This window comes from Orycteropus afer, unplaced genomic scaffold (assembly GCF_000298275.1).
Source record: "Orycteropus afer afer isolate SDZICR_OR568_19922 unplaced genomic scaffold, OryAfe1.0 scaffold00170, whole genome shotgun sequence".
Taxonomy (NCBI): domain Eukaryota; kingdom Metazoa; phylum Chordata; class Mammalia; order Tubulidentata; family Orycteropodidae; genus Orycteropus; species Orycteropus afer.
The window spans coordinates 6,485,358-6,498,045 of NW_006921757.1; the positions used below are offsets into that span (position 1 = coordinate 6,485,358).

Below are 12,688 nucleotides of genomic sequence, written 5' to 3' on the forward strand. Positions count from 1 at the left end.
GTGGAGGGTCAATGAAGAAGGGGAAAGCCCTCAACAAGATGGATTGACACAGTGGCTGCAATGATGGGCTCAGGTACAGCAAGGAGCGTGAGGCTGGCACAGGACCAGGCAGTGTTTGGTTCTGGTGTGCATAGGGTCGCTATGAGTCGGAGATGACTCAACGGCAATTAACAACAACTACTTCTGTTTACATAAAAATCTAAGCTATATAGCTCATTCCTTTAGAAAAATACTAATTAAAACAAAAGATTGAAGGATTTCTCTTATATTTAGGATGAATCTATAGATTATCCTCTGCTCCGTCTGCTTTCTTGTATGCACTCCTTATCATCCCAAATTACATGTCAGTATGAAAAATACTGTTACTGATTTTGGAAAGGAGTGGCTTGTTTGTGCATTTTTAGTTTGCACAGTGGAAGAAGAACTTGGGGTAACATTACTACCACCACCACTTTCTGGGAGAGAGCCAGGACAAAGCACTCAGTATACCATGGGGAATTCTTAGAGAGTTAAATTCTGTAACTCAGTTTAAACAGAGCTCTCTGTCCCCAGAGGGGATAGGGTATCTTTTTTCTTGCACAAAGTATCAGATGGATGAAGAATATCTTTCCATAGCCTTACAATAGCCTATCCATGTGGAAGGGAGAGATATGTTGGCTAGTTTTCATGATACTGAGATGTTTGTCCAGTTTAATGCCTAGGAATTAGGAAAATAAAGTATATTGTTCAAGATAAGCTCAATGTGGAAATCACAGAATATGAAAAGAACCTGGAAATATCTCCTATTTCTTTGATTATATCCATATCATTCTTATCTTCCCCAGAATAATTGATTGCTTTTTAAAAGAATATTTTGTCTGAGCTCCAAAAATTAGAAGGCATGCAACAATGACATTTTCAATAAGTATTACTCTTTGGGAAGACAGAGTATTTAGAAAAAGTAATGTAGAGCAAAGGAGAACAGTGCAGAAAGGTAACTGACTTTAGAGCAGCAATAAATGAGAGATTAAGTGCTAGCTACTCAGAATCTACCTTGATAAGAGAAGAAATGTGACAGAACATTGAGGCCACTTCCTTCTTTATAAAAATTAATTTTGGAAGTTTCATATGTCAACTCCTAGGCCTGTTGCTACTTGACGTTTCATCTCATGCAGGCCAGAAATATTCATGCATAAATTAGGAACGAGTGGCTTATTACAGTGTAATAAATTACCTGATATGGCTTTTCTAGCTCTAAGTCTTTGTAAACTCCATGGTGGAATTGGCCATGAGCAACCAAGTAGCTCCTGATTGTTGGTTATCTACCTGGGGTATTTCTGTTGGGAGCAGCACAAAGTAATTTTCTGGGAAGTTCGCTGTCTCTCAGGTGTATGGAATTCTGATGTTGGGATTGGTTAGTTTGGCCACTCGGCCAGGCTCAAAAGGAGGCCTCGTAGAGGCAGAAGGGGTCTTGCTGTCTGACTGCTGGCTGAGAAAGACATGCTGCTGAGAGAAATGTGCCCCTGAGAGACACGTGCTGCTGAGAAAGAGACACCGCATTGCTGAGAGAGAGACACCGAGAGATGCGCACTGCTGGGAGAGAGACAGAGAGAGTGCTGGCTGAGAGACAGCGGGCTGAGAGAGACTGAGCGTTGTCCCTGAACTTGAATTGTAGCCTGGTGCTTCCTTAATAAAGCCCGTAATCTGTAGTTCTGTGTGGCCACTGCAGCGAATTATTGAACCCAGCAGAGAGGTGGTGGGTTCTGCAGGAGGAATGGTTGGTGTCAGGGCTGGAGGGAGGCAGCGTGTCTGGCCTCTCAGGAATAGGCCTTGGGCTACTGATGGTGATTCTGTTTTCCTCTTGTGGGGTTAGAAGAGGTCAGAAGATGCGGCCTCCCTGGCCGTTTGGCATTCATATAAGTATTGCTACAGTTTGTGTTGAAAATGATCACCATCCATTCATTCATGATATCTTGGCTCATGAAGAACCATTGGATTGACTCTTCTCTGATGGAGTTCTGCCTTCTGCGCTAGATGCAGTTTGACGTTTTGAAGACTGATCATTGAGCCCATCCAAATTTGTTAGTTAGATGAATGAAATAAGAACAGTTGGTTTAGTGAGCTTTTATATACAGGTAACTCTAGTTGTTGCCTATAGAAATGATCAGTGCAGCAGAGCATTTCATCACCTGTACAAAGATGTACTACCTAAACTGTTCTTAATGAGTGGAGGGTTTTTCTTACAGCAACCCAAAGCCTATCCTTCCTGTTCCCCCCCCACCCCAGCCAATTAGTTGTCTAGGTGATTTTATCACTGCTCAGGGGGCAGGGAGTGACATCTTCTGACTTCCTTTAATTACACAAGAAGAAGACAGAATCACCATCAGCAGCCCAAGGTCTGTTCATATTAGGCCAGACATGCCATCACCCTCCTACCCTCTTACTTACCATCCTTAGTCCTCAACTGTCCCTCCCGCAGCACCCACCACCTCTCTGTTGGGTTTGATAATTTGCTGCAGTGGACACAGAGAACTCAGAGATTATGGGGTTTATTAGGGAAACAACAGGCTACAATTCAAAGTTCAGGAACATGTTCAGGATACAGTTCATCGATCAGGACAGTCTTCTCTCTGCTGTGCCCTTCGACACACCTCTGGCTCTTGACCTCCCAGCCTGGCCTCTGCATCTGTGAGCCTGGTCAACCTGCCGCTCTGTCCCAGGCCTCTTGGTTCCACTGCCGCCATCTCTTAGCCGGGCATCTCTCTCATCTGGGCATCTCTCTGATCCAGCAGTGAGATCCCCTCTCTGCCTCTAAAACCAAAAAACTAAACACACTGCCATTGAGTCTGACCTGACTCACAGTGACCTCCTCCTTGGGTTTCCAAGGTGGTATCACTATGGAAGTAGATTGCCCAACCTTCCTTCCAAGGAGTGGCTGGTGGGTTTGAACTGCCAGCCTTCTGGTTAGCAGTCAAATGCGTAAGTACTATGCCACCAGAGCTCCCTAGGAGGACTCATTTTAAGCCTGGCAGAGTGGCAAAACTAACCAATCCCAGCATCAGAGTTCTACACACGTGAGAGAGAGCAAACTTTCCCAGGAGATTACTTCGTGCTGCTCCAACAGAAATACCCCAGGTAGATGACTTTACAGTCAGAAGTTTAAAAGCAGCTACTCAGTTGCTCACAGCAAATTCCACCATGGAGTTAATTGCCAGTCTCATTGTAGGAAATAACTACTACCAGCTGCCTAGCCAAGTTGACACATATTTGCATGGTCCTACACAGTAATCTGGTGGCAGTTACAAAGACTATGGCTAGAGAAACCATACCATGTAACTCACTCCCCGCAATCAGGTACATGTAAATCAGATACATGTAAATAACATAGATTCTTACTATTTTTGACAGAGTAAATGAGTACTGGTTGAATAGATTAAGGGAAAACTATGACTTTAAAAATTGACTAACTTTACATCACATTCTAGGATATTAGCCCTGGATGCTTCTGTTACTTAGTGTCTGACTTTGTTTCTTTCTTACTGTTTAGGTCCCTCAAGACCCACTGAAGTTTTATAAGAAGATTTACTTCTGCCACAGTTGCCAGCTCTACCTGCCTTCCACGGAATTTTCTGTATTGACCACCTCACAGCGCATCTACCGGTGTCGCCACTGCTGCAACCTTGACAATGAGACGCGAAAACGAGAGTCGTTTTTGAAGTACAGATGTTTGCTACAGCGGCTCTACTTTTCAGAAGCTGATTATGATGATGATTCTAAAATTGCTTACCTGATGCAGGTATGATTGGTGACAGGCACCAGCTGTGGGTGAAATGTGTCTTTCACAGAGGCTGTCATCAAAGGGGTTGGAGTGGAATGACATGAAGAGCAGTTGAGCACGTTCTTACGTGGGAAACTGCCCTTGGTTCTCTAAGGTGGACAGTGACATTTCTGAGTTGTATGTGTAGCCATGTTCTTGGTATTTAAGTACTGTGCTAAACACTGAGAATTCACTAGTGAACAAGACCTTAAAACAAACAAACAAAAAAACCCACTGCAGTTGAGTCAATTCGGACTCATAGCAACCCTGTAGAACTGCCATATGGCATTCCTACAGCTGTAAATCTTTACAGAAGCAGACTGCCCTATCTTTCTCCTGCAGAGCAGCTGGTGGGTTCTAACTGGCAACCTTTTTGGTTAGCAGCCAAATACTTTAATCCCTATCCCTCCAGAGCTCCGTGAGTAAGAACTTACAGCCTAGCAAAGAAGAGAGATTTTAAAAAATATTACAAGTTCCTGTAATAACATATATACAGTGTTATGAAGGAGAAGTAGTGGGTACTATGTAAGTGTTATATGAGGAATTAATGTAATCTGAGGGCCAGAACAGGGTTCCTTGAGGAATGATAAATGATGAAAGAATAAATAGGGGCTTGTCTGGTGGCCATGCTGAGGGAGGCATTGCAGAGAGCAAAAATAGCGTGTCTGAAGATCCAGAGGCCGCAGGGGAATTGTGCTGTGGCAGGAGAGAGGATGTGCTGTTTGGGCATTTTTATTTTTGAGACTGAGGAGACAAAACACCTCTAGTGATGTTGAAGAAGGTCCAGTGGTGAGGGAGAGATTGAAGGCGCAAGTATATTGTCTCTAGTCGGATGTAAAGTACCCAGACCTCTGGAGAAAATGGGAATCTAGCAAAGAAATGCAAGGCGTGAGAAACGAAAATGTGAACAAGGTGCATACGTGAAGTATTCATTTTTAAAATTCTACACATTTATTTTCCATAACAGCTGTTGTAGTATTGTATTTTTTTTGCATTAAGTAAAAGTTAGATTGTGTTAGTTGAGCTTAATATAATGAATTCCCATCTCTGAAACATTGTAGTGGCTGATGGTGACAAGTTCTTCTTTTTAGGAAAATTTAGTAAATCGTGTAGGTTTTTGTCCACTGAATTTATAGAAGAAACTCCTGCTTTCCCACCCAAGCCTTTGAAAATAATGGTCTTTGTTTTTATTGTTTATATTTTGTGAACTTGCCCCTCTCTGGCGATTCTAAGTTTATTTATGTAGACTTCATGATAAAAGTCATTAAAGAGTTTTAGCTAACATAAGTTTAATTTTAAAAAATGTGTTAAATACTTATTTCACTCACGCACTTTCCCTTTCTGTTCTCATTAAAATAAGTCTCTTCATAACACTAAATGTTTACTTAAACTTTATCAAATCTTCGGTTTCTTCATTTGTAAAACAGGAATCAAAATCCGTAAAGGATTTTACACTAGCACTGAGGTGGTAGCCACTCCCTGGCAGGAAGACTGGGCAATCTACTTCCATAGTGATTCCACCTTGGAAACCCAAGGGGGTTTGCTATGAGTCAGATCTGACTCTATGGCAGTGAGTTTGGTTTTGGTTATAATATAAGTGTAAGGTGAAATTATCACACTGGAAGAAAGACATAACTTATTCTGGGCTAAAGATGGGGTCATGACCGCGAGACTGGTAATGTTAGGTCATTTGGGATGAAAGAACAAAGGTCTGGTGAAAAATAGGAGCTCCTGTGATGCAGTGGTTGAAGTATTTGACTGCTAACCAAAAGGTTGGCAGTTTGAACCTACCAGCTGCTCCGGGGGAGAAAAATGAGACAGTTTGCGTCTGTAAAGATTTACAGCCTTGGAAAATTCATGGAGTAGTTCTACTCTGTCCTGTAGGGTTGCTGTGAGTTGGGATCAAGTTGACTTTTTTTTTTTTTTTAAAATGGGCCACTGAAAAGGAGCTCTGGTGGCACAGTGGTAAAGCGCTCAGCTGCTAACCAGAAGGTTGAAGTTTGAACCCACCAGCCTTTCTGTGGGAGAAAGATGTGGCATTCTGCTTCCATAAAGATTACAGCCTTGGAAACTCTATGGGGCAGTTCTGTTTTGTAGGGTTGCTAATGAGTTGCAATCGACTCCACGACAGTGGGTTGGGCTTTGCCATTGAAGGTGGCACCTGGGTGGTGCAAACAGTTTATACTTGTCTACTAACCTTAAAGGCTGCTGGTTCAAACCCACCCAGTGGTTCCACAGAAGACAGATCTGGTAAGATGCTTCTGTGGAGATTATAGCCAAGAAGACACTTTGGAGCAGTTGTGCTTTGTCACCTGGGGTCATCATGAGTAGGAAGTGATGCAACAACAGTGGGTTGTTGTGTTTTTTTTTTAATGTGTCATTGAAAACTTCATGAATAATGTTTACTTTTACAAAACACACTCAGCATAATTTAATTATTTCCTTTAGCTAACATGATAGTCTTAAAGGGAATTTTATGTATAGAAGTAACCATAACATTTTTTTTGGGGAGGGAGGGATCTAGGTTTTTTTGTTGTTGTTGTTGCCGTTTAGAGTGTATCTACTTAATGTAAATGTTTAGTTCATATGCCTGTCTTTTGTTTAGCTGGAAGCCACAGGAATGGGTTCAATTCCAGACCTTAAGGGCAGCCAGGGGCCATAGTCTCAGGGGTTCCACCGGGCTCTATCTGACCAGCAAACCTGGTCCTTTTTTTTTTTTTTTTTTTTATGATTTTCAATTTTTTTCCACATTGTTCTCCAACTCTATCCAGGATCTCCTACATATATCCCTCTCTGAGTGGTTGACAGTGGTAGCCAGGCACCATCTAGTTCTTCTGGTCTCATAGGCTGAGGATCACATGGTGTACCAGTTGCTTGTACTAATTGTTTCCGTGCATCTTTGATTTTCTTCATTCTTCTTTGCTCTGGACAAGCATAACATTATTTTTCGAATTTGTCTTGACACACAGCTGCAGGATATTCAGTACCTGGTGGAGAACATCTGGGCATCCCAGTCAGTACTCAGTGCCTGGGACAATCTCAATGATTTGGTCATGGTCAGGTGGGAGAAGTCCTTGCAGTGGTCCCCCTGGAACTGCATTCTCCTTACCAAAGACGAAGGCCTTGCTCATCTCAAACTATCAAGTATAGAAGAGGTAAGAAAAGTGAACTTTATCTGGGAATTAATCATTGGAATCATTAGAGATAGTTCACTACCTTTTAATGCACACATGCATGATTTAAATACCTAAGATGGATTAGGAAACAGAGAACTTATGGATACCAGTAACAAAATATGTGATGGTATATATGGAGAAGATTAAAATTAATAGAAACCTAAAATACATAAAAGATGTATAGTATAACAAATCTGAATGTCTTGTAGGTACTTAAATCAGATATGACTCTACTAACAGCCAGTTTAAGCACAGAGAAGGGGTTATTAGTTCGATTACTGTGATATTTTACAGTGTGATACATTCTTGAGAGGTTTTCTTTCCTAAAGTTTCTTAAAAAAAAAAACAATCCCAAACTCATTGCAGTTGAATCAATCCTGACTCATAGTGACCCCTCCTTGGGTTTCCAAGGAGGTATCCCTACAGAAGTAGATTGCCCAACTTTCCTTCCTTCCTGAAGTTACTAATATTGTTTAATTCTTTATTGAATTATTCTCTCACTGAATTCTCAGTTACATGAAGGCAGGGATTTTGTTTAGCTTATTTTCCTCTCTATCCCTAATTCCTCCAATAGTGCCTGTCACAGTCTCGGGGTTCAATAAATATTTGTTTAATGAGTAAATGAATGTTTCTACTACATAGATATTATGAAACCAAGAATCTCTCCTCTTTTGATCATCTGAGTTCCACCTTACAGCACATTTAAATTCTCAACTCAATTCTGTTCACGATGTTATACTCTAAACGGCAACCATACTGATGGGGTAAGGCTCTGAGGCTCTATTTTTCATTTGCTTCCAACTAACCAGCAGTGTGTGAAGGTGCTGCAAAAATTAAATGCCATTTAATTTCAGTAACTTACAAGATGCAATCTGTGAAACATCTTGATTGGAGGGGCCCCTGCTGAGTTCCTGGAGAGCCTCATTTAACTATGCCAGCCTAGGGTCCCAGGAGCTGATATTGATTCTCTGTCCTCCGTTGATTCAATTGCTGTGCCTTTAATTCCGGGGAAGACACCGACTAAGGGAAAATAAACAAATGGCTTTAAATACAACAGTTATTTTGAATAGTGCATTCCCTACCTGTTTCTTTCTTTTCTTGGGGGGTAGTTTGAATAGTGTAAAAGGAGAAGTTAGCTACAAGTTTCGCTTTCTGAATAATTTTTCAGTAGAGTTTTAAGAAGCTAGAATGAGAAAAAGTTCACTCTAGGGATTAAAAGAAAGGGCAGCAAGAAATTGAAACAGCACTCAATATATTTAGTAAACTATGCTGCCTCAAAATTATTTAATCACTGGAGACAAAGCCAATACCCCGGTATCATTTCGTTTAGGACCCTTGGTGAGATTGAAGTTCATCTGTAAAGTGGATGTTCCTGGGCTTCAATTAATCTACAAAATTCCCTTTGTGTGTTCAGTCAAATTACTGCAGTATCAAATGAAATGTTCTGTTCCCATGCATTTCTAATTTCAAGATGCCAATCTTACTGAATTTCTGTAATTAGAGCTAAGGTTCTAAATCAGACAAATTCAAAAGCATTTGCTCTGACTGTGGTTTTAGGCTAGTGTAACCTTTTAATATTCAATCTAGTAACAGAACAGTTTATGGCTTGTGGCAAGTTAGAACATTTTAGAATTTCCTTAATGCAGAGAGATTTACTCTCTCAGTAAGTAAAAAGCACTCCAAAGTTAAATAATTTTAACTCCTTGTAATCATGATGCAAGTTATAGGAAAAACATGGCAGAAGACTTACCTGTTCTCTGAGCAGTACAGGAGGCAGATCAGTCTTTGATTGTGTGCACGTTGGCCAAAGCAGAAAACAGGCAGACTGTGAAGTCAGAGGACCTGACCCACTTGCCATGAGATAACTCGGACAGTAACTGTGTATATGGAAACACTTTAAGTACTTTTTGGCTTATTTTTAATTATCCTAAAAACAAGACATTCTCGTTTAAAAACATCTGAACAGGGTGAAAGGGTGTAAAAGTGGAAAATAAAAGTCTCATGATATCTACCAGTCTCTACTTCTGCTTCCAAGGGGTAACTACTATTTCTTACATACAATTTGTTGAACTCTTTCTTTAAGTTTTCTATGTGTATGTAAGTATATATACTCTTCTCCCAGGATTGTTTTCAGGTCAAATGCCATGTTTTCCTCAACACTAGATCTTGGACTTCTTTACTATCTTTCCATATCATCTTATCCTTTAAGAAGAAACCAGTTGCTCTCGAGTCAATTCCGACTAATGGTGACGCATGTGTGTGTCAGTGGAGGTCTGTGCACCACAGGGTTTAAAATGGCTGATTTTCTGAAACAGACCCCCAGGCCTTTTTTCACAGGTGCCTCTGGGTGGGCTCAGCTCTCTAGCCTTTCAGTTGGCAGCTGAGTGTGTAACTGTTTGCCCACCCAGGAGCCCCTCTTACTCTTTAAGAGTTGCTTATTATTCCATTGACTGTTGGTGCTGTAATAGGTTTATCTTATCTTTAATCACTGGTTTTTGGTTCTATAAAGGTACTTTGCAAATCTATAGTGTTTTTTACATGTGTAAGTTAATACTGCATCATAGGAATGTGCTTGTTTCCTTGGAATGACATCTAGATTAAGAAGTGGTAGAACAAAGACTGATGAATGCAGAGGGCAAGTATTTTGACCTGGTAAATATAGAAAGAAGAAGCTTTAAAATAACCCCAGGAAACTCCTGCTTTGTCAAGAACATCCAATCTTTTTTCCCAGGGCTTTCTTCTCCCTTCAGTTTGACCCTCTGAAGTGAGCTTTTTTTGAAGGGATATTCTCAGAAAATAAACGTTAGGAGGAGGTACAGGTAGTATTCTTGATTTGGTTGAAAAGAGCCACTGAGATTAATAAAGAGAATTGCAAGAACAGTTGCCATGGAATTGATTCCTATTCATGGCAGTCTCATGTGTGCTGGAGAAGGACTGTTCTCCATGGGGTTTTCAAGGGCTGATTTGACAGTAGATTGCCAGGCCTTCTTTCCAGGGGTTTGGGTGGATTTGAACTTCCAACCTTGCAGGTAGCCCACAGGCACATTAATCATTCCTACCACCCAGGGCCTCAAATAAAAAGTCAAGATAGCATTTATTCATTCACTCAGAATTTACTTTTGAATGTACCAGATCCTGTGCTGAATACTTAGAAACAAAGAAATATAATGATAAAACTCTCCCTTCTTTTGGTTGCATTTGGATTCAGCTGCAAATAACAGAATAACCAATTTATAGTGACTTAATCAAACAGGGATTTAGTTTTCTCATAGAACAGGGAATCCAGAGGTTGGCAGCCTGGGGCTGGTTCAGTAGCTCTACAGTGCTGTCAGAAACCTGGGCCCTCTGACTTTTCCCTCCGCCATATGCAACATTGGACCTTCATTTTCATGCTGTGGACTCTTAGTGATAAGATAGCTGCTCCATCTCCTGTGCTATATCCCCCTGCCAGGTATGGAAAATGGCTAAAGGTGCTTGACAAGTGAGTCTGCCCACCCTTACAAACCCCTTAAAGAGGTTATGTTGAAGCTTTATCCAGTGACTTGCACATGATGGCCAGAAACATGGCCACTCTTAGCTAGAAAGAAGGTTTGGCAGGCTGGGTATATCCGCATCCGATACAAAATCAGGTCTCTGAGTACGAATGGGAAGGAGAATGGATATTGGGTTGGCAACTAGCAGTCTCTGCCACTCTCATTTGAAAACTCCAAACCAAACCAAACTCACTGCCTCAGTAGTTGAGTTGGATCCGGCTCATAGCAATCCCTCCTTGGGTTTCTGAGGCGGTATCACTACGGAAGTAGATTGCCTAACCTTCCTTCCGAGGAGTGGCTGGTGGCTTTGAACCGCCAGGCTTCTGATTAGCAGTCAAATGCCTTAGGTACTATATCACCAGAACTCCCTTATTTGAAAACAGATACTTATAATCTGAGCATAACAGAGAAACTATAGAGTGCTGTTACAGCTTGGGAGATATAAGAAACTTACACATGAAACAAGAACAAATAAAAGTGTTAAGGTGCCAAGATCTGATGACAAAGGCAGGAAGCTATTTACTATTTAGAAGACAGAAGAGGAAACAGCAAAGGCACTCAGAAAAGTGGGAATGGGAGGTTGCAAGCTGGGTGACCAAAGAAAAGTTACATTGTCACAGCAACCAGGTGATCTGTATTGTTCTGGGGAGGAGGAAGGAAAGACTCAGTTTAGACAAAAAGAAATCTTTCAAGTTGCTTATTGTATCAGTGTTGAAGTGGATTTAAAGGCTGAAATAGATTTAAAGAGAACCAGAGCTGGCAAGAGCATTCATCCAGAAAAATGCAATTGAGTATTTTGAAAAAAGACCCATTTGGACCCTGTGGTAGTTAAGTTGTGTGTCAGCTTGCCTGGGCCTGGTTTTTCGTGGCTGGGCAGCTGGATGTAGTTATTCCCCACGATGAGACTGGTAACCAACTCTGTGGTGGAATCCCCTGGAGCAGCTGAGTAGCTGCTTAGGGATGTGGTCTGCTTCCTGTAGATAAGAAGCTTTGAGAAAAGTCTCTACAGCTTTTTGGTGCTCTTGGACCCTACGTGTAGCCAGGTGTTGACTCAGCAACCTGTTGTGTTTCCTGTCAATCTTGCAGCTGTCTCTAGACTTAAGCTGGTGGCCTGCTGTGTTGTTTGGTAATCTTGGGACTGTGTCATTTTATTTGTCAACCTTGGTTTTGTCAGCCTCAGTAGCCAGCAGTTGCCTGAGCTAAGAGATGCCTCCATCTTAAGTGGGCTGAAGGCAAGAGGCAGAGCTAAAGCCCGAGGTTGAGGGGCTTTCACCCAGCCCCTAGAGCAGGCACTTTGAACTCAGACTTCTAGCCTCCTACACTATAAGAGAATAAACTCCTGTTTGTTAGAGCCCGCCATTGTGGTATGTCCTATTAGAGCTGCACCAAAAAAATCCTCCATAGGGTTTCCTTACCGTGAAAGATATTTTCAAGCAAAGAAGTGAAATTCAAGGCTGAATGAACTAAGTATCAGAATTAAAATGCAGTAAAAGTGTTTGCAGGAACAGAGGCAGGACTGATTAGTTTGGGGTTAGAGGTTAGAGGAGGCTTCAAGATTAAAGCACTTGAGGTAAGCCCTCAAAGGTGATAGGCAAAGTGGAAAAAAGTGTAATCGGGGCTGAAATAATTAATGAGCAAAGCCACCGAGGCACTGTTGTTACCTAGCTGAATATATCCATGACATCTAATGAAATTTGATCTTCTTTTCTTCTCAGGGATATGAACCCTTGTTTATTCACAAGATCAAACACAAACATATCCTGGCTAAGAACTATTTTTCTCAGATTCCAGTGCTGGCTTCATTCATACTTGATGACAAAGACATGGACGAGATCAGAAAGAAGCATCACCCCAAAACATCACCTAAGATTATCGAGTCCAAGAGGCCCTGCCCTTAGAAGGACTGGGGTGTTTGTTTGACGATCAGCATTTTTGACCACTGCGAATAGACGAATACAGAGGTCACATAACATTGAAAAGAACGTTATCTATTTATTGATTTTAGTTTTTTTTTTTTTTTGGTGGTAACAGAAATTATACCAATATAAATATTTCCTGTGTAAATTTTTTATTGTTTATATCATTTATGAACAATACATAGTGTTGTTAAATATTTATATTCTATATAATGCTAAATGTTTTTATCCTGTATAAATGTTTTGTTAGGCAGTTTGTTAAATTAC

At 41.1% G+C, this 12,688-nt stretch overlaps 1 protein-coding gene across 1 annotated transcript in view; it reads left to right on the forward strand.

The window, feature by feature from the left end:
- Positions 1-12,403, forward strand: part of IQUB (IQ motif and ubiquitin domain containing) — an 81,803-nt gene extending 69,400 nt beyond the window's left edge. Inside the window, exons 10-12 of the mRNA XM_007946761.1 lie at positions 3,527-3,775; positions 6,766-6,951; positions 12,221-12,403. Of these exons, the coding sequence (XP_007944952.1) occupies positions 3,527-3,775; positions 6,766-6,951; positions 12,221-12,403 (618 nt within the window). The remainder of the gene's footprint in view (positions 1-3,526; positions 3,776-6,765; positions 6,952-12,220) is intronic.
- Positions 12,404-12,688: the final 285 nt, after the last annotated feature.